Source organism: Haliotis cracherodii, unplaced genomic scaffold (genome assembly GCF_022045235.1).
Source record: "Haliotis cracherodii isolate W230 unplaced genomic scaffold, xgHalCrac1.p SCAF_25, whole genome shotgun sequence".
In the NCBI taxonomy this organism is placed as follows: domain Eukaryota; kingdom Metazoa; phylum Mollusca; class Gastropoda; order Lepetellida; family Haliotidae; genus Haliotis; species Haliotis cracherodii.
In genome coordinates this window covers 8,293,599-8,317,014 of record NW_027266281.1, presented here as the reverse complement: position 1 = coordinate 8,317,014, position 23,416 = coordinate 8,293,599, and the positions used below count along the sequence as shown (strand labels likewise).

Below are 23,416 nucleotides of genomic sequence, written 5' to 3'. Positions count from 1 at the left end.
CTCACTCACTCACTCACTCACTCACTCACTCACTCACTCACTCACCCACCCACCCACCCACCCACTCACTCACTCACCAACAACAGAGTAAATCAACTTATATCTCCTCTTGAGATTGGGAAACCTATATTTTCTACATTTTCTGAGAACAAAATAACGAGTAAAGAATAACCGACCGGCAACTGAGAAGAATGGAATTGTTTCATCCTTAATTCCTTGGAGGCTCTTCCCTGGATATAACTGATGTTGAGCCTGCTGAGGACATCGTTGTGGGTAGTCGTTACAAATGTACTTTTCCTGTGTTACAGATCGGTACATATTCAAGCGGCTGTGGTATGTGTTTGTGACTGATTGCTTGAAATGTGCACGGCCAACGTACAGGGTGAGTCTCTCACACAGGAACTCAGCGAAATTGATTTTGAAACCAAATCTGCACGTAACCTAGCTCTACACATTCAATTTCTTAGAGAGGCATTTAGAAGAGTTATAAGTAAGGATCTATATATTTTTCCAGAATTTACTTGCCCATATTAAAGGATGCATATCACGCACGGGTGCGTATTATACACGAATAAATATGTCTTGTGTACATTGATCAATCGGAAGGGTGCTAATTGGGATTGTTCACTAGCCAATATATTAACAGTGGGCGCTTATTAGAGCGGGGCGCTTATTACGTCGAAGACGGTAAGTCAATAAATCGATTGTTAATTCAGTTTCTGATCAGTAGTATTGATTTCAGTTAGGAATATCGATAGTTTCGATTGTATTTACCATATCAATAAAATACATGCAATGCTGTTCAAATTTGTTTTTCTTTTGATCATGAGTGGTAGTTATTTACACATGGTAATGTGGAAGTTTCTTTTTCTTAAATTATTAGGGTCAAGAAAAAAGAAATCAGTTATATCTCAAACTTTACTTTTTATTTGTTGTTGTGATTATTACATTCAAAGAAAACTTCAGTTCCAAGTTTTAATTCAACTAAAAAATCCATCTTAATGATTCACTGAAAACTATCGATATTTATCGCAATAGTTGCTTGCAATATCAATAGTTATCGCAATAGTTTCTTTCAATATCAATAGTTATTGCAATATTGATTTCCAGACCAATAGTCACCCTAAGGTTTACTGTATTCAACGTAATAAGTGCCCTAGTTCATATACATGTATATCGAAATCACAAGAAGTTTGCTTTCCAGACTCTGATTTTTATCTGAATTTTTAAATGTTTTTTTTTTTTCATACTTATTTTCTTTTTGTTTATATTTTTTAAGACTTTTATTTTAGAAAATTTAGTCGCTAATGTAGATCCACTCATTATTATCTCAGACTTTTACATTACCTGGATTGAAAAACGTCTTGAGATTGATTTTCTGTGTCTTCTTTCCAGGACCGTTTCACGCTCTTGCTGATTGGCAACACCATCAACTGGTCATTGTAAGTATTTGTGGTTACTTTAATGGAAGAAAGTAGAAAAACTAGTCGATTGTAAACACCGATCGAGAATTCAGGGAAACCCGGAAAGTAGTTCCGGCAAAAGTACACATGATCAATTTCACAAAAAATTGTTCACATCGTGTGAACTTTTCTGTCCGTTCTCAGGTTGGTGAACTCCAAATATCAGGTCATGTGACTATCCATTCAGCCAATCAGCATAAAAGGAACAGTGTTAACTTCAAAGTTTGAAATTATTTTAATGTAATTATATATACATGCTCCAGAGTTTGATAATTTAAAGAACAGAAATCCCAGGATATTGACATTCTGTATGTGAGCTCATAGATAAACACAGATGAACACTTACAGTAAACTACGGTTATAACAAACTCAAAGGGGACTCTAATTTCAGTTTTTTATAACCGTAGTTTGTTATAAACATATATACAGCATATATACAGCAAATGGTCCAAAAATAGGTTTGTTATATCTGTCAGTTCATTATAAGTGTGTTTGTTATAAACGTGGTTAACTGTGTGTGTACACAAGGTTGAACACACAGATGGACACATGGTTGAAAACACAGATGGACACATGGTTGAAAACACAGATGGACACATGGTTGAACACACAGATGGACATTTGGTTGAACACACAGATGGACACATGGTTGAACACAGAGATGGACATTTGGTTGAACACACAGATGGACACATGGTTGAAAACACAGATGGACACATGGTTGAAAACACAGATGGACACATGGTTGAACACACAGATGGACATTTGGTTGAACACACAGATGGACACATGGTTGAACACACAGATGGACACATGGTTGAACACACAGATGGACACATGGTTGAACACACAGATGGACATTTGGTTGAACACACAGATGGACACATGGTTGAACACACAGATGGACACATAGTTGAACACACAGATGGACATTTGGTTGAACACACAGATGGACACATGGTTGAACACACAGATGGACACATGGTTGAAAACACAGATGGACACATGGTTGAACACACAGATGGACATTTGGTTGAACACACAGATGGACACATGGTTGAACACATAGATGGACATGTGATTGAACACAGATATGAACACATGGTTGAACACACAGATGAACACATGGTTGAACACACAGATGGACATGTGGTTGAACACACAGATGGACACATGGTTGAACACAGAGATGGACATTTGGTTGAACATAGAGATGGACATTTGGTTGAACACAGAGATGGACATTTGGTTGAACACACAGATGAACACATGGTTGAACACACAGATGGACATTTGGTTGAACACAGAGATGGACATTTGGTTGAACACACAGATGGACACATGGTTGAACACACAGATGGACACATGGTTGAACACACAGATGGAAATGTGGATGAACACATGGTTGAACACAGAGATGGACGTTTGGTTGAAACACAGATGAACACATGGTTGAACACAGAGATGGACGTTTGGTTGAACACATGGTTGAACACAGAGATGGACATTTGGTTGAACACACAGATGGACATTTGGTTGAACACACAGATGGACATGTGGATGAACACATGGTTGAACACAGAGATGGACGTTTGGTTGAACACATTTGCCTGATTTCATTTCTTTGGGATTAACAATACACTTTTCAGTTGTTTTAATCCATGTCATTGACACTCTAATACAAAGAATTTCAAACAATTTTGCTTGTTTCAGTGCAATCTACGGAGCTATCAAGCAGCCGGCAGACTTCGCAAGCTACCTCCTTGCCATCTTCATCGGCAACCTCCTCCTGTACTGCCTCTTTTACATCCTCATGAAGGTAGGACAGCCGCCGAGAGCAAGTGAAATGTCCGGGTTCCACACCCTGTCGTAAGAGATGGTACTTGTTGTTACCCTGCCTGGCGCTTGGCACTAAGGGGATGAAACAAGGACTGGTTTGCTCGGAGTCAGTACAATGTTTCTGACCAGTGTATGTTAAATTGCGGCTTGGTATCTCAGTGGGCTGACGGGACATTGTTGCTCAGAACCGAACACCTCCATGGTATATTTGAAAGAGCATCTGCCCAGAGAGCAAAAGGTCTGTGATTCGATTCCCGTCAGTGTCACACCAAAGACGTTCATAGATTGACATTAATGAGACAAAACAAGGACTAGTCAGCTCGGAGTCAGTATACTGTGTCTGAGTGGGGTATCCATGTTAAACTGCGGCATGGTATCTCAGTGGACTAGCACTATATGGGAATAAAATAAGGACTGGTTGGCATGGAGTCAGTATACTGTGTCTGAGTGGGGTATCCATGTTAAACTGAGGCATTGTATCTTACAGCTTCCCGAGACAAGCATGTCCACTAGCCTATATTTAAGCCTAGTTTCTACCCTTGCCACATCAAGCCCACTTTTTTTGGCTCGACCCTGGCGCCACCTCACATAGATCCATGTTTTGCCCAATCAGATCGCTGTTCTTATCTCGTATAGCTTCACAAAGATGGTGACTACCATAGGCTGCGACCTTGTGGATCAGATTTTGTAAACATTGGCGATTTCATCCCTGACACAATCGTTGGGGGGGTTAAAGATGAAATAATAATAATTCATGTTAACGAAGACAGGCAGCAGTAAATCACTTTCATACGAAGGTGTACCAGCACTGGAGGTTGATTTTGTGAAACGTTCTCTGACTGGACTATCGATATGTGTGATAGTTCAATCATATTAAGCACAGGAAAGGGCTTGATGTGGCAAGGGAAGATGGGTATCTCAGTGGGCTAGTAATATAGAACCAGCATAAGTCTGAACAAGTACAGGCAGCCACACCCAGACACATGTGCATACACATTGCTAAAGTGCAATAATCTTCAATCTCATTAAAATCAGATCTTTGTACTCGCTACGTCTAAACTAAGATCTGAGGACATCCCATTAGGGGTCACGTCAGAGCGACCTTTCATCTGACCAATCAGAGCGTCGCTTACCAGATCATGAAAGTGACAGTCGGAATGTGTTTTCTAATTATGCAACCAAGAAATATTTAACACGGGTATTCCGAACGACAGTTAGGGGTTTTATGATTATATCCATACAATCTAGGCAATCTATAAGCCATTCCAGAGTGTTCTTCTTATCAGTTCAGAGCTCCATATAAGCTTTTGGTGTTGTGGGTATTTTACCCATGCATTTTAAAATCATTGGGTATCAGTAATTCTACCTGCGTATTCAAATTTCTGTTACCCACTAGTTTTTACACATGTGGGTATTTAAGTTAAATATTTAAAAACACTATTCATCTAGTCCCTGCAAACTGGTGTCATGTGGGTTCGAGAGCTTTATAGGAATAAAAAATACCACGATACTTCCACAAGAAAGTGTGATGGCAAATGATCATAATGTAACTGTCATTGTAGAGTTTGGCAAGGTTGACGGAATGCCCCTTTATAATTTCAAAATAAGTTGCTGATTTGCTAATCGAATACGCAGGATTACTTCACAATATTTTGATGATACGCACAAGTTTTATTTTTGTAGCGTATGTATAATGTTCGTTGCGTATTTGATACGCTTGGATTATATTTTACTGTGTATTTCTGCATTTCTGATGCGTATTTCACGCAGATACGCAGCTTATCTGGAGCTCTGCAGTTTTAATTTTTGTAATCGTAAATACGTCAAAATATGTTTCGTAGCGTAGTCACCAGTTTGAAACTAGTGTCGTACAGCTCGAGAAAGCTGCCTTCTGATTGGCTAATGTCGATTTCTTGTCAGTCATTTCATTGGTCGGTCAAAATTTGCGAAAAGGTCATTCTGACGTGACCTGTAATGGGATGTCCTCAGACCTTTGTTTAGCGGTAGCGAGAACTAAGATCTGATTTTAATGAGATTGTATATTCTTGAACACAAGGTTAAACCCCATTTCCCCTCACGCACACATAAGAATGTCTGGAGGCTATCCCCACTGACCAACAGGGAAAAAGGTTCACACCTTGTCAAGAACAAATATACAAAGATTATTAGCCAAGTGGGTTTTTGTGTATCAAAAATATCATATATTTGGAAAACAAATTGTATAATATGAGACTTCGACAAGCAAAGTACACAATATTTGTTTCTATTATTTGATGTTTTCGATATGATTAGTTGGTTGGTTGGTTTGTTGTTTAACGCCGCACTCAGCAATATTCCAGCTATATGACAGCGGTCTGTAAATAATCGAGTCTGGACCAGACAATCCAGTGATTAATATCATGAGCATTGATCCACGCTATTGATATCGATGACATGCATCAACCAAGTCAGCAAGCCTGACCACCCGATCCCGTTAGTAGCCTTTTACGACAAGCATAGTCGCCTTTTACGGCAAGCAAGGGTTGCTGAAGACCCATTCTACCCCGTATCTTCACGGGTCGTTTTCGATATGGAAACACGCAAGGGTAATGATCTCTGTATAATGTAATGTCATTCTTATAATAATCTAAACTTCCAACATACTTTCATTCATTATTAGTCTTGGTTCTCAGGTACGTCCGTATCATCATAAAGTCCACCGCTCGTTTCATTTTTATTTTAATTTTTTAAAAAGAAAAAAAACAACCCCTTAAATATTCCAAGTCCAATGGTAGATAGTGTACTAATAGAACTAACTTGCGTACTTCAGTGTTGCTGATGATAACATCTCTGCATTGTGAAATAAAATCAAAGCTAATTGTGTTATGCACACACTGGTGGTACTCATCAAGGAATACATTTATGTCGGGAGGCCCTTTCCATCGTTGATTGTACACGACTGTTTATTTGGTTACACATCTGTTTATTTGGTTACATACTTGTTTGAACAACAACGAAAAAACAAAACTGAAAAAACACTGCCTATATTTTCAAAAGCCATTGCCTGAGAACCAATTCTTTTATTTTTTTAAGCCTACGTTTTGAAACAGCATAGGTGCACAATGTCTGAGTGAGCTGCCCTTGGTGTGTGTAATTGGGGGCATGGGTGGCCCAGTCGTCTAAGGCGCTGCGCAGAGTTGCGTCACTTGGACACGCCAAAAACCTATGATTGTGGGTTCGAATCCCGGTTCACCCTGATTATGTTTCTAGGTTTGTCAGCACCATACCTGTGGTCGTGGGTTTCACCGATGTGGTAAAAGTCTGAGACCTGCACCACTTCGGTCTTTCCTCCCACATTAAGCCGACACGCTGTGATATAACTGGAATACTGTTAAAAGCGGCGTTGAACCCAACTCACTCACTCACTTTAGGTAATGACAGACCCGAGTGACAACACAAGCTGTTGAATGTTTTTTTATATTTGTTCAGCTTCTGACTGGAGAGAAGATCAAGATGGTGGCCATATTCATAATCCTGCTGTCGATGGTTACGTGGGGCTCTGCACTCTATTTCTTCTTCTCCCACCTGACGTCCTGGCATGTAAGTATGGTCAGCCTGACCCAACATAGAATAGATCCCTAGCCGTCTGTGGCTTGTCACTCTGTGTCTTTCGAATAGATCCCTAGCCGTCTGTGGCTTGTCATACTGTGGCTTAGAATAGGTCCCTAGCTGTCTGTGGCTTGTCATACTGTGGCTTAGAATAGGTCCCTAGCTGTCTGTGGCTTGTCATACTGTGGCTTAGAATAGGTCCCTAGCCGTCTGTGGCTTGTCATACTGTGGCTTAGAATAGGTCCCTAGCTGTCTGTGGCTTGTCATACTGTGGCTTAGAATAGGTCCCTAGCTGTCTGTGGCTTGTCACTCTGTGTGTTAGAATAGGTCCCTAGCTGTCTGTGGCTTGTCACTCTGTGTCTTAGAATAGGTCCCTAGCTGTCTGTGGCTTGTCATACTGTGGCTTAGAATAGGTCCCTAGCTGTCTGTGGCTTGTCACTCTGTGTGTTAGAATAGGTCCCTAGCTGTCTGTGGCTTGTCACTCTGTGTCTTAGAATAGGTCCCTAGCTGTCTGTGGCTTGTCATACTGTGGCTTAGAATAGGTCCCTAGCTGTCTGTGGCTTGTCATACTGTGGCTTAGAATAGGTCCCTAGCTGTCTGTGGCTTGTCACTCTGTGTGTTAGAATAGGTCCCTAGCCGTCTGTTGCTTGTCACTCTGTGTGTTAGAATAGGCCCCTAGCCGTCTGTGGCTTGTCACTCTGTGTGTTAGAATAGGTCCCTAGCCGTCTGTTGCTTGTCACTCTGTGTGTTAGAATAGGTCCCTAGCTGTCTGTGGCTTGTCACTCTGTGTGTTAGAATAGGTCCCTAGCTGTCTGTGGCTTGTCACTCTGTGTGTTAGAATAGGTCCCTAGCTGTCTGTGGCATGTCACTCTGTGTGTTAGAATAGATCCCTAGCTGTCTGTGGCTTGTCACTCTGTGTGTTAGAATAGATCCCTAGCTGTCTGTGGCATGTCACTCTGTGTGTTAGAATAGGTCCCTAGCTGTCTGTGGCATGTCACTCTGTGTGTTAGAATAGGTCCCTAGCTGTCTGTGGCATGTCACTCTGTGTGTTAGAATAGGTCCCTAGCTGTCTGTGGCTTGTCACTCTGTGGCTTAGAATAGGTCCCTAGCTGTCTGTGGCTTGTCACTCTGTGTGTTAGAATAGGTCCCTAGCTGTCTGTGGCTTGTCACTCTGTGTCTTAGAATAGGTCCCTAGCCGTCTGTTGCTTGTCACTCTGTGTGTTAGAATAGGTCCCTAGCCGTCTGTGGCTTGTCACTCTGTGTGTTAGAATAGGTCCCTAGCTGTCTGTGGCATGTCACTGTGTTGGGACCCGCCTTAGAACTGTCCCCCAGCACTCCATTGCTTGTGAGTCTGTGGGAACCCAGGTTAAAATGGGTCACCAGGACCTGAAATAGACTTACGACAATCATAGTGCTGAGACGTCTGTAACTCCCATACGTTAACATACACTTACGACAATCGTAGCGCTAAGATGATCTAAACTCCCATACCTTAACATAGACTTTCGTCAATCGTAGTGCTGAGACGATCTTAACTCCCATACCTTAACATAGACTCACAACAAACGTAGCGCTTAGATGATCTAGACTCCCATACCTTAACATAGACTTTCGTCAATCGTAGTGCTGAGACGATCTTAACTCCCATACGTTAACATACACTTACGACAATCGTAGCGCTAAGATGATCTAAACTCCCATACCTTAACATAGACTTTCGTTAATCGTAGTGCTGAGACGATCTTAACTCCCATACCTTAACATAGACTCACAACAAACGTAGCGCTTAGATGATCTAAACTCCCATACCTTAACATAGGCTTTCGTCAGTCGTAGTGCTGAGACGATCTTAACTCCCATACCTTAACATAGCCTTACAACAAATGTAGTGCTGAGACAATTGTAACTCATACCTTAACATAGACTTATGACAATCGTTCTGCTCAGATGATCGTAACTCCCATACCTTAACATAGATTACGACAATCGTTCTGCTCAGATGATCGTAACTCCCATACCTTAACATAGATTTACGACAATCGTTCTGCTAAGATGATCTAGACTCCCATACCTTAACATAGACTTACGACAATCGTTCTGCTCAGATGATCGTAACTCCCATACCTTAACATAGACTTACGTCAATCGTAGTGCTGAGACGATCTTAACTCCCATACCTTAACATAGACTTATGACAATCGTTCTGCTCAGATGATCGTAACTCCCATACCTTAACATAGACTTACGACAATCATAGCAGTGAGATTAATTTGTGGAACGGATCCAGGTCCAGACATGTACTTTACGGATGCCGACATATAGCTAGAATATTACTGAGTGCATCATTTAACAACAAACTAGTGATCTTATATCAGTAGCCATGTTTTTCTGTCATTTTACAGGGGGCATGGGTGGCCCAGTCGTCTAAGGCGCTGCGATTCGCTGTGCAGAGTTGCGTCCCTTGGGCACGCCAGAAACCTATGATTGTGGGTTCGAATCTCGGTTCGCCCCGATTATGTTTCTAGGTTTGTCAGCACCATACCCGTGCTCGTGGTTTTCACCGAAGTGGTAAATGTCTGAGACCTGAATCACTTCCTCCCACATTAAGCTGACACGCCGTGATATGACTGGAATACTGTTAAAAGCGGCGTTAAGCCCAACTCACTCACTCACTGTCATTTTACAAAACATGGTTCCTATGATTTACAGAAAACGCCAGCAGGCTCGAGAGAGAGTAACCGCGACTGCATTCTACTGGAGTTTTATGACGCCCATGATGTGTGGCACTTTATGTCTGCTGTCAGCCTCTTTCTTTCATTCCTGGTGAGTAATTCAGATGCTACTGGGATTGGGTGGTCAGGCTCGCTGACTTGGTTTAATGCATGTCATTGTATCCCAATTGTATTGTTAGATGCTCATGATATCAATCACTGGATTGTGTGGTCAAAATTGGAATATAGCTGAGTGTGGCATTAAACAACATGGAGGTTGGATACAAATTAGATGTCTTCATGAAAAATCAGTAGTACCAAATTCAGCACTTACTGGACAGGACTCCAGATTCTCCAACATCCATCGTCATGAAGCAAGTAAAGGGCTTTCTGAGTTAAATACTGTGTTTGTATTTCAGATCCTGCTGTTGCTGGACGATGACCTGTCTCTGAAGCGAAGGGACAGAATCCCAGTGTTTTAACAGGAAGTAATGACAGAGTTATCTACCCATGGATCTTTCATCAACTGTAATGTGCTTCAAGCTGATTCCAAGAACTATTTTCTCCTCTGTGAAATGCTTCACTCGTAAAAACATTGCAAAGCAGATCCTGTGTTGATATGTCCAATATTTACTGATATCAGGCGATGTTCCAGTTTACACATCAGCATTCAAGTAGACCAGATAATCTGTCTAAAATCTTGCACGCTACCTACTTAATACCTCAGACAGAATAGGAAGTGATGTCACATCAACTCACTGTAAGTCACCTTGGGTCAGTCCCAAAGAGTCGGGGGCACAGTCGTCTAAGGCACCTCGATTTGCTGTGCAGGGTTATGTCCCTTGGGCATGCCAGAAACCTATGATTATGGGTTTGAATCCAGTTCGCCTCGAATATGTTTCAAGGTTTGTCAGCACCATACCCGTGCTCGTGGGTTTCTCCGAAGTGGTAAACGTCTAAGACCTGCATCACTTCAGGCTTTCCTCCCTCATTAAGGTGACATGCAGTGATATAACTGGAATACTGTTAAAAGCGGCGTTAAACCCAACTCACTCACTCACTCACTCCAAAGAGTCAATGACAATGTCCATTATTATGATGACTTTGAGGGCAAGTCTTCTTTCCAGATGCATTTCTTTTCAAGTCTTCATGGTGTAACTAATATTGCTGATTCCAAAGTTAAACCAGACGTCTTTGATAGGCATTTAGAAGTTGGGAGAACATGAATACATGACACTTTTTATGGATAGCAACTTCTTTTATTCTTTGTACGACGTTTCAGAGTTATTTTTTGCTTCTTCATCAGGTGAATGCTTAATAAGTGCATAGAGTACCATAGAGAACTAAAAATACTATATATATTTATTACTTGCCCGTGAAGAGATCACCCGTTTAATAAACATACAGCTGTATTACACATTGTGTAATACCAAAACACGTGCTTATGTACTCTCGGAACACGTTTCTATAATAAATATTGAAAGCTCTCAACATCCCTTGGCTTATTCAACGACATTTCGTGTGGAGATGATAGATCACTGAGAGGAGCTTATGCACACTCGATGACCCCAGCAACCTTGTTGCTAGGCTGACATCACATGGCATTGTTGCGCCGAAGGATCTTGCATCAAAATTCCACAAATTACCTCATCGGGTATTGTGACGTGATGGTAAACTTTGAGGTGCAAGGCCTGTTCCACAAGGCGATCGTACTGTAGCGCAACGACATTCATAAGTCTATGTTAAAGTATGTGAGTTGCGATAACCTTAGCGCTACAATAATTTTGTAAAACGGATGCCTGAATTCTAAACCTTGACCGTTGTATGGTATTAAATTCATACGTTTCAACTTTTGACGTGTTTGAAGTATAATTCTGTTAAACTCAATTGGATTATGCTGTGGAAATATAGGTGTCAGCCTATTCTCATAATCCACTGTTGCTACTCATAACAAAGTGTCATGTATTAAACTTAAACCACATGAACTTATGTGCCATGAAGCTTTTTTTAATGCTTTACCATGGTAAAGATAGACTACGCAACTGGTGTTGAATTTTGTATAGACGCTTATAGCAACTCACCCTAAAACACCTAAAATATGTTTTTTTGCTTTATCAATATGTTTATCATTAACAAAACCAACAGTCGTGAATGCTGTGATAAGGGCGATAGTGTAATGAAGTGAACAGCGGCCCGGTGATGAGAAACATGTTTTTTCATGTAGCCTTGTACATGAACACAAGATTTTGTGCTGGGAGAGTTTGAGAAAATCCGGATGAGGATATTCTTAGGTTTTTGAGGGTATGATGACAAGTTATGTTCACGGTGCCAAGTAGGTTTAAGTATTTGTATGGTAAATATGTTGTATATGAAGAATATTTTCATGACATTACCAATAGTTTTTCACACTGGTTGTCTTCGATGTCATTTAAGTCCTTTTTTCAACATTGTGATGAATATGTTTCTGAGTGTGTTAGTTAAGGTGTACATAGTCTTGTCAAAATAAACATCGTAAAAAGCTTGAATTTGTTGAGTCTTTGTAGGCATTGAGAAGGGGAACACTTCACTGTATGTACTTGTATGTATTTGTATGTTGGTTGGGTGGTCGGTTTCTTGTTTAACGCGTCACTCATCAATATTCCAACTATATGACGGCGGTCTGTACATAATCGAGTCTGGACCAGACAATCCAGTGATTAATATCATGAGCATTGATCCACGGAATTGGGATCGATGACATGCATCAACCACGTCAGCGAGCTTGACCACTGTTCCCGTGAGTCGCCTTTTACGACAAGCATAGTCGCCTTTTACGGCAAGCATGGGTTGCTGAAGACCTATTCTACCCCGGAATCTTCACGGGTCAGAGACAGTAACATGAACTGAATGTATATATATGTGCAGCTGCCCCACCCCGTCATTCACACAATCACCCTGAAGATCCGGGGTAGAATACCGTATTCGACATAATAAGCGCCCAGGGCTCTCTCAAAATTAGCAATAGGGGGCTCTTTTTAGAATATTATTTTAGTGAAAAACAACAGCCTGAAATGTTTACATACAACAGATATATTTTTCCAAAATTTAATTTCCCATAATTACGATGCATATAATACACATATCATACACGAATAAATAAGTCTTGTGTACATTGATCAATCGGAAGGGTGCTAATTGGGATTGTTCACTACCCAATGTATTAGCAAATATCGCTGTAGGCGCTTATTAGAGCGGGGCACTTATTACGTCGAATACGGTAGGTCTTCAGCAACCCATGCTTGCCGTAAAAGGCGACTATGCTTGTCGTAAGCGGCGACTAACGGGATCGGGTGGTCAAGCTCACTGACCTGGCTAATGCATGTCATCGTATCCCAATTGCGTGGGTCGATGCTCATTATGTCAATCACTGGATTGTCTGGTCCAGACTTGATTATTTACAGACCGCCCTCACATAGCTGGAATATTGCTGAGTGCGGCGTTAAACAACAAACATTCACACGATCAAGGGGCAAGAAGTATCCCTGACACGTTGTCAATGTTGTTTTTTTCTTTCAATCACACTTTGTGTCTTAATAATATATTGTTTGATAATATTAGACATTTTGGGGGGACAAAAACACTCCTGTGACAATCTCTAGTTATGACCTCGGTGTTTTAGGTTTCTTTCGAAGCAAGTTTTGCTATATTTATTTGTGGATCTCTTATGCAGATATTACTTTAGTAGTATATTTTACTTTAGTAGTACCGTATTCGACGTAATAAGCACCCCGGGCCCTCTCAAAATTAGAATTAGGGGGATCTTATTAGAATATTATTTTGATGAAAAAAAACATAGTTGAAAGATAAATTTCATGGTTTATGTACGACAGATATATTTTTCCAGAATTTAATTGCCCATAAATAAGGGTGCAAATAACACATGTGCGCGTATTACCGAATATTACCGAATAAATAAGTCTTGTGTACATTGATCAATCGGAACGGATGCTAATTGGGCTCGTTCACTTGCCAGTATATCAGCAAATATTGCCGTGGGCGCTTATTTGAGCAGAGCGCTTATTACGTCGAATACGGTATATTTAACTGCATGCACGTCTCTTTGTAAGTGGTATTAGTTGTGATGGTGATTCCAATTTCACCTCATGTTTCGTTAGGGGGCACGAGTGTCCCAGTTGTCTAAGGCGCCGTGATTCGCTGTGCAGAGTTGCATCCCTTGGGCACGCCAGAAACCTATGATTGTGGGTTCGAATCCCGGTTCGCCCTGATTATGTTTCTAGGTTTGTCAGCACCATACCTGTGCTCGTGGGTTTCACCGAAGTGGTAAACATCTAAGACCTGCATCACTTGGGGCTTTCCTCCCACATTAAGCTGACACACCGCGACATAACTGTAATATTGTTAAAAGCGGCGTTAAACCCAACTCACTCACTCATGTTTCGTTTATTTGTTTTCTAAGAGAATAGTTATTTTCCTTTTTTGATAGATATTGCTATTGGAGTTGTTTGTTTCCTAATGTTTATTTTGCTGATTGAGTAGGTATTGCAATATGTTTTTGTTTCCTAATATGGTAGGTATTGCTATTGATTTGTTTTGTTTCTTAAGATAGAGTATTGGCCCATTTCTTGCAGTCATCAATATTATGATTGTGCAAATTTCACAAAACATTCCACAGTATAAGTTTTAGACAACATCATTTAAAAAACATAATTTGTTGTTGATGAGTCAGGTAGTCTTTCAAGGATTATTAAAAGTATAATTATAAAACATATCTATATAGAGTTTTCTACATCTCTAAGTATCATTTTTTAAAACCATTTTTCTTAGTACTGACATTCCATTTGATATTCCCTTGTGACGGGGGATTTTTGAAAAATATATCATTTCAATTCGGAAAAAGGTGGGAAAATAATTTTTGTTCTCAGGTTGAACTAAAAAATATCATTGTCTGGTTCCCCTTTTCAGAAGAAGATTGCTGAATATTACCTGGTTGGTCCTTTGAACCTGAAATTTAAATTAATTTGATCTTGCAAACAACATAATATAGTTATGTCTAATTAATGATTAGTCAAATTACACGTACTGTTGCAAAAGTCTGCCAAGTCTTTCAGATCAGAAATATAGACTGTTTCTTTCAAAATGTTGGTGTTTCATTGATGGATCAAGTCTTCAGATGTAATGTCTACCATGAAGAATAGGTCTTTAGCAACCCATGCTTGCAGTAAGAGGCGACTAACGGGTCAGGCTCGCTGACTTGGTTGATACATGTCATCGATCCCAATTGCTTGGATCAGTGCTCATGATGTCAATCACTGGATTGTCTGGTCCAGACTCGATTATTTACAGACCGCCGTTATATAGCTGGAATATTGCTGAGTTCGGCGTTAAACAACAAACAAACAAACAAACCCTTGTATAGTAGATATATGAGTTGAATTTGTCACAATGCTTGTGATATTTTTTGTGTGGAACAAATGTCATTATATAAGCATAATAAACTGAAAAGGTGAGAATTATAAAAATATTTGGATCGTTCCTGGGGTGCGCGATGTCTGCTTTTCACAATGCACCTCTGAGCGTCTTCAAAACCTCTGTATTTACCAGTAGTTTAGAATAACTATTAAGTCCTACATTACCATGTCATTTGTTATCATTTTCAGTGTTTATGTTGAATATATCTTTTGAATGATTTCACCTTCCGTCAATAATGTACAAAGTTTTGTTTTTATGTGTGTAAGTTATATTTTCTGTAGTGTTTCATATTAATCCTTTTCTTGTTTCTTTGTTATTTCAGGAATAAAAGTATTACATTACCTTTTTGATTTGTTCAATTTCAAGTACATACAGACACTCATGCACAGACACACACAGACACAGACATACATGTGCGCGCACACACACACACACACACATACACACACACTCACACAGACACACACACACAGACATACATGCGTGTGCACACACACACAGAGACATACACGAGTGTGCGCACGCACACACACACACACATACACACCTACTCACACACAGACACACACAGACATACATGCGGGCACACACACACACACAAAGAAAATTACCCACCACTTGTGAATGAATGAGTTTATTTCAGTAAAGAGGCCACCGGCCCATTATACAATATGGATACAGTACCGGCATCAGATATACATACCGGTAGTGAAACAATTGAATTATTGCATACACTTGAAAAACTGTTGTCGTTTCTTAAAAGCAAGAAAAATACCAAACTACCTCATCAAGCATCTGCCACCCTGTATTACAGAAACTTATAAAAAGAAACAGCAAAGGCAGATTGTTGTCAGAGACCATAAAACAAGATTTCAATGAAAAAAGTTCATTTTAGTGAGCATAGAGAAAAACAGTACATACATCAGATGGAAATCGTTCACGAATCACCTCGACAACACAAGATGGAATAACTTTTCTCTGATTCTTCATCTATTTCTGCAAATCCCAAAAGTGAACCTCTTGTTTATGAGGTGTAGATATATTCTGAAAAGAAAAAGTGTCTTTTATTAGTTGCACAGTATAAAACATAACAAAAATATCATACCGTTTAAATATATATTTTTGTCATTCAATCTGGAGGGAAGCCAACAGAAGAAACTAAAATTGGTTGATGCATGTCATCGATCCCAATTGGCGTGGATCGATGATCATGATATCAATCACTGCATTGTCTGGTCCAGACTCGATTATTTACAGACCGCCGTCATATAGCTGGAATATTGCTGAATGCGGCGTTAAACAACAAACCCACCAACCAACTGATGACGGAGTATCGACTTAACCATGCAGGAAGTGAACGAGGCAACATCGTGGATGTTCATGTTTTTCAAGTGAAACTATGAACAAATACCACCTTACTCCTGCTAAACCACATTTCTTAAATACTACTGTTTTTGTTGTTGTTTTTAGTTAATAACTAAACAGCAAACTTACCTGAGTTATTTCAACTTTACGGCATTTGTTTACAAAAACAGCCCAGTCAGGGTCTTGATGAGAGTGCTGTCCCTTTAGCCCGTTTCCATCAAGCTCCTCACAGCGATAGTACGTTCCCGGAGCTCTCTATACTATATTACCGAGAGTGTAACGAAGGTGTCACGCGCTGGGAAGGAGCTTGCGTTTCCATCAAGCTCCTCACGGCGATAGTACGTTCCCGGAGCTCTCTATACTATATTACCGAGAGTGTAACGAAGGTGTCACGCGCTGGGAAGGAGCTTGCGTTTCCATCAAGCTCCTCACAGCGATAGCCTGTTCGCGGAGCTTTCAATACCATCGCTGCCACCAGTCAAAACTCCCCGCTGTGATAGGTGGCCCCAGCCATGCTTGGTGTTGAACTCGCAACCGAATGACCGTTATGTGTACAAACAAATGACGACTGTCGTAATGCCGAATACACTTACCGCTGATGAATTATTATCTTTCTTTGTCAAATTGAATTTCTATTTCATTAAAAGTGAGTGAGTGAGTTAATTTTGTTTGTTTGTTGTTTAACGCCGCACTCAGCAATATTCCAGCTATATGACGGCGGTCTGTAAATAATCGAGTCTGGACCAGACAATCCAGTGATTGACAGCATGAGCATCGATCCACGCATTTAGGATCGATGACATGTATCAACCAAGTCAGCGAGCCTGACCACCCGATCCCGTTAGTCGCCTTTTACAAGCATAGTCGCCTTTATACAGTTATAATACCTATATTTAGACTGAATAAAAACCTGTCAACGATGGACAGTAAAATAACTAGATTTATCACAGATTTTATTTAAAACTTGTAGATAGCAATAAAAATATAACATCATACGAAACAATACAAGATAAAAATAAGCTATTGATCGCCAGCCACTGAAGAGAGATCACCATGCTAGGGTCCATGGGGACTTACAATACTTTTGCTACCTGCATGGACCCCAGCCGGATTTACATCATGCCTTCAGCTGTTGGCGATTAATGATAAAGTGAGCAAACATTAAAACAACACATATGCTACGATTAAAAGTGTGGTACAAATAAATATACTTTGAAAGACGTGGTCTTACATACCCCCTCAGGGGGACAATAATTCAATAAAAGTGTCATCTTTAATTGATATAGTAAGAATGTAAGGGAGAAGTTGGTTGATTTTCCGTTAGTCTGCAATCTCGAACCAATCTGATTATACAAACAACAAAGTAAATTCATCGTCAAAACATGGTCAGTCGTAAACCTTTTCAAAATGAAATTGAATGGCATTCCCAAAGACATAAACACAAGTATGAACGTTACTACATCTGGGGTTAGAGGGCAAATTTCAAGATTCTTGTAATGACCCTGCCCACACTGGTGGCAGCGCAAGCTCCTCATAGCGATAGTCCGTTCACGGAGCTCTCTATACCGAGAGTGTAACGAAGGTGTCACGCGCTGGGAAGGAGCTTGCATTTCCATATAAGGATCCAGCAGGTATAATCTCTCGCGGAACACGACAGCAACTCAGCAAGAGTCAATTTGCGCAACACAAATGAACGAATAAGCGCAATTCAGACAACGGACCTTTTACAATCATCACCGCGAATCTTACAGCATGTCATCCATGCATTGTCGCCTTCTCACTCTCAGTCGCAATTTTGGAAAAGACATAATTTAGAGTAAATGTCCTTAGCGTTGTGTTTTGAACAGTGCGGCACCGAACAGAACAATAGGCTGCGCATCTGAGAAGATAGAACCACATACCTACACCACGTGAAACGGGTCTAATAAAGTCTTATGACGTCTTTTCTTTATCAATTGGCACCAATGACGTGATATTGCAAGGGGCATAAGCCATTGTGTGTTTATTATGGAAATAGAACTCTTGGTAAATATGAAAAAAATGAACTGATTTAACGAATTAAAAAAAAATAGTTACTTGTGATATTTATATTGTTTTGCCTCTGAAAGTACGAGGTAAATACTTTACATGATAAAAAAGGTCAAGAAAAATATAACAAATGGGATAACACTTTCTTAGTGAGGTACAGATTCTCGTTTTTTTGGTTTGAGTCCCGGGATTCGAACCTTCAATGCCAGACCCAGTGAGGCACCTAATCGCTAGCACTCAAAGTCAGCGATCTAACTCACTTAGCTACAGAGGCTTCCGCAAAATGAAAGTCTGACAACTGGTGGTCTAGATCACGTACTTTGTGTACCCCTCTGACAAGTGTAAATTGGCACGGCTCCCATGGCCGAAAGCTACGAATTCACAATGCCATTTAGAAAGTGGTCAAATGTAACAAATGTTATATTTGGGATAACACTTTCTTAGTAAAAAAAATAGGTTTATTTTCGTGTGAACTTGCCCTTCAAGCCACGTCGGTCGCGGAGAGTCCTTGGATGGGTGACCGCGTCCCTGAGAGTTTCTAAGGCTTCGGTCCTGAAGAACATGCAGCATATGTGGTGTCTCCTTTGTTCGAATTGTGTCTCTGTTCACCCAGCACTGAATGTGCCCGGTAGGAAGGGACGGCAATGCGATTGTTGACCTTCAAGCGCCCCAGGGAGCTGAGAATGATTGTTGAGTGCACACCGATCCATTGACCGGGGTAATAATGTCTAAGCACTTAGACCATGCATATACATGGAGTACATCGCCATATAAATGGATTATTATTTTTATGCTATTTTTTATTTAATATTATATTGTTATTATTATTATATTATTATTAAGTTGTCGAATGAAAAACGTTCAACGCATGTGCAGTTCGTTGTTTATGTTCGAAACGAGAGGATTTGTAGGCCACCATTTTTTTAACGAACGTTGTCTGCAAATCAGTATATCCCTCTTATGAATATTTAAAAGTAAAATACGGGGGGTAAATCGCATTCTTGGACGCACATGAATATTCATACATTCATAATTGTAAACCTTTTAACACTGAAGTATCGTATTCTTTGTTTGTTTGTTAATGCACAAAAATCAGTAATATATTCATAATAAGTTTAATTGCAGTACTCGTATATATACAGTACACACCCTCCCGCATACACATTGTGCAAATCATCCCCTATCTTACAATGTTATGATTGTATTTTACTCCTGAATATCAGAATTTTTCTCTGTAATGTATAAACATGCAAACGACATATATCTTACTTTTATTAACTCTCGCAAAAGCATATTAACGCAAACATCCTAAGATTTTATATACGAATCTTTACGAATTAATACAATATATCCCCATCCAGAAGTGGCATAACATTTTTAAGAAATATTTATTAGAGAATAATTTGATTTCCTTTATTTCTTGCTTTTTTAAAGAAGATTTACTTTAGCAAAATATATACCACTGTGTCCAGAAGTGGCCAAGTTTGCTATTTTTAAGATCGCATGTCAGGGAGCGTAGGTACATGTATACCGAACTGCGAGCGCTGGAGATATCGAGGAGACATATATCACCACCTCGTGCATTTTTGACAGGTGTTCCAGAATATCTTGTAACACCTTTATACATTGTATGTCATTCACATCATATATATTTTCTTCTTCTATTTCATGTGAGGGCGGGGCGGTCGGCAGCCGAGTGGTTAAAGCGTTCGCTCGTCACGCCGAAGACCCGGGTTCGATTCCCGACATGGGTACAATGTGTGAAGCCCATTTCTGGTGTCCCCCGCCGTGATATTGCTGGAATATTGCTAAAACCGGCGTGAAACCATACTCACTCACTCACTCATGTGAGGGGAAGGGAAGCCCAGTCGTCAAAGACGCCGCAATTCGCTGATCAAAGTAGCGTCCCTTTGGCACGCCAGCGTTGCAGGACTCAGACGTTTTTAATACGTTGGTGAAACCCACGAGATTTGAACCCAGCATCATTGGTTTCTGGCGTGCCCAATGGACGCAACTCTGCCCAGCGTATTGCGACGCCTAAGATTTGTTTGTTTGTTTTTCGTTTAAAACGCCTCACTCAGCAATATTCCAGCTATATGACGGCGGTCTGTAAATTATCGAGTCTGGACCAGACAATCCAGTGATTGACATCATGAACAATTATCTACGCAATTGGGATACGATGACATGCATCAGCCAAGTCAGCGAGCCTGACCGCCCTATCCCGTTAGTCGCCTCTTACGATAAGCATGGGTTACTGAAGACCAATTCTAACCCGGTTTCCAGTTATATAACGGCGGTCTGTAAATAATCGAGTCTTGACCAGAACATCCAGTGATTGACATCATGAGCATCGATCAACTGAATTGTGTGTGTGTGTGTTTGGGGGGGCTGATGTGGGTTTTACTCATAAAAGAGAGCTGAGATTTTTCCCGTCGCATTTCAAATTATACGTATGGACGGAATGTTGAAATTTTCTCAGTATCTACTTGAATATAATTTAACAGTACAGACATATGTGCTTTTATAACAATCCACGTATTTCTGCGTCAAAAAGAATTTGATTGATTTATGGCCCTATTTAGCTATTGGATCCCCCGCCCCCAGGCCAAGTTATCAAAACAAATAACAAATCACACCGCTTAATACCGCTGAGTAGTACGTACTTCCTAAAAAGCAATAGTGTTTTCCTAAAAACAACGCTTATATCAATGTTTATTCTGTTTGCGGAGTAGATGTCATCAAAGTGGAAGTCCTAACCCAAGCAATGGTAATGCTACCGGATGTCCATTATGTAATTTCTAGTTTTTGGATGACATATTGTTCTCAGTAACCGTAATGTGGAAATAGATAGTTGATTGGTTTTATATTCAAGTTGGTATTTCCGCTATTCAACGTGTTCAGTGAGGCCGTCTTATTAACAGTCATTTCTGAGACATAAATGCAAAGTATAATTACCGTAGTCGATGTAATAAGCGCCCCACTCTAATAAACGCCCACGGCGATATTTGCTAATATACTGGCTAGTGAACAATCCCAATAAGCACCCCTTCCGATTGATTAATGTACACAAGACTTATTTATTCGCGTATAATACGCACTCGTTATATGCACACTTAATTATGGGCAATTAAATTCGGGAAAAATATATCTGTCGTACATAAACATTTCAGGCTGTCAGCATAAACAACGAAATTAATCTTTCAACTCAGCTTTTTTTCACCAAAATAATATTCAAATTTTGAGAGCGCCCTGGGCGCTTATTACGTCGAATACGGTAATTAAGTACGCTTATTTTTTTGCATTTATAATTAACTCGAACGTTAATTTCAAGATTTATAGTACATACTATTCAAAAGAAGTTAAAGAAAAACCCTTTTCCTTCATATGACTATGGTTAGTCATTAGGGGAAGCGATAGAGCGATAAAGCGAGAAAGCGATATGCGATAGAGCGAGAAAGCGATATTTCCCATAATGCCGTACATTAAAACGGTTTTTGCTGATATTTAGTGATCCTGTAATTCTCACCGCTATTTTGCCTCTTATGATTAGATTTTTTAAACATCTTGTAATAGATAAATATGTAACAAAATACACACGTAATTTTTTCTCGTTTGGCTTGCATATTTTCTTGTAGTGTAATAAATAAGCAAGATTCACAGAATACAGATAGTCACTGTTCATATTTTCATTTTGTTCATAGTATCCCCCCCATTCCTCCATCAAACTTAAAACTGATAAAAAGGAGATCATATATGTCAGTTTTATTAGCCAGTTTGTATTGTTTGCAACGTCCAAAGAATTATTTTTTTCGGTAATTAGATTTGGAATTGAAGCCGAATATGTGCTCGTCCGATTTCGGGATCTCAATTATGTTCATTAAGTTGCATGTACATTATGCATGCATGTACACAGGTATGTTTCCCTTACAAAATACAGATGAATTAGATATATGTATCTACCTTAGGTCACATATAGGACTTTCGAGAGCGTCATTAACCCGTAACACATTCCTTGGATAATAGAAATGAAATGCGTTGTAAATATTTTTTTAAAACAACTCGTTGCTTATAATGACTTTTGATCAAACTGTCTTCGGGAATTAAATTTAATGCTAAAGTGCTTGTAAAATAAAGTTTAACTTTCCCGCCAGGAGAGACTAGATATCCAATTATAGTATAGGCTCAGGCAGGAATATACATATTTATTTAATAATTCTCTATCCATTTAAACTGTATGGTTAACAATTGTGCGTTCTGATGTGAGTTATGTTGTTATCTACTACCTTTTTACACAGACAATGAGTCGGACACACACACAAACACACACACACACACACATGACAAACCTATACTTAAGATATACATAACATATCATAATGATAGCTGATTTAACATATGTTATAGATAATCATAGTAATGCATTTCATATTGTTATCAACCTTAACTATGTGGCCACACTAATTATGTCTCTCCATAAGTGTAGTTTACACAAGTACACATATCAACTGTGGTAACGCCACAGCGATGGGGGCAGTGGGGTAGCCTAGTGGTTAAAGCGTTCGATGGTCAAGCTGAAGACCCAGTTCGATTCCCCACATGGGTACAATGTGTAAAGCCCATTTCTGGTGTTACCCGTGATATTACTGGATTATTGTAAAAGCGACGTGAAACCATTCTCACTCACTCACTAACAGCGGTGTTTACTAAATTACTATATGCAAGTACATATATTTGTAGATTTGCACAAGACAAGAAACACAATTCAAGTTAAACATACATCAAATGTCAAAAAGAACATTTACGGACAACCTTATGACACACTGTAAATCATATACTACCGAAAACAAGTTATAGAACACCCACAATTATAAGATTGTATTTTTGCAAAACAATCAGCCATGACTAATTAACCATAGTCTTCTTAACTTCTTTTGAAAAGTATATATTTAG

At 39.7% G+C, this 23,416-nt stretch overlaps 1 protein-coding gene across 2 annotated transcripts in view; it reads left to right on the top strand.

The window, feature by feature from the left end:
* The window catches only part of LOC139472781 (SID1 transmembrane family member 1-like), a 51,903-nt gene extending 39,704 nt beyond the window's left edge, over positions 1–12,199 (top strand). For both annotated transcript variants that reach the window (XM_071255252.1, XM_071255251.1), the window contains 6 exons: positions 309–382; positions 1,396–1,442; positions 3,177–3,282; positions 6,771–6,881; positions 9,600–9,713; positions 10,021–12,199. In XM_071255252.1, coding sequence (XP_071111353.1) covers positions 309–382; positions 1,396–1,442; positions 3,177–3,282; positions 6,771–6,881; positions 9,600–9,713; positions 10,021–10,083 — 515 coding nt within the window. In that variant the 3' untranslated portion in view covers positions 10,084–12,199. The remainder of the gene's footprint in view (positions 1–308; positions 383–1,395; positions 1,443–3,176; positions 3,283–6,770; positions 6,882–9,599; positions 9,714–10,020) is intronic.
* The last annotated feature ends 11,217 nt before the right edge of the window (positions 12,200–23,416 follow it).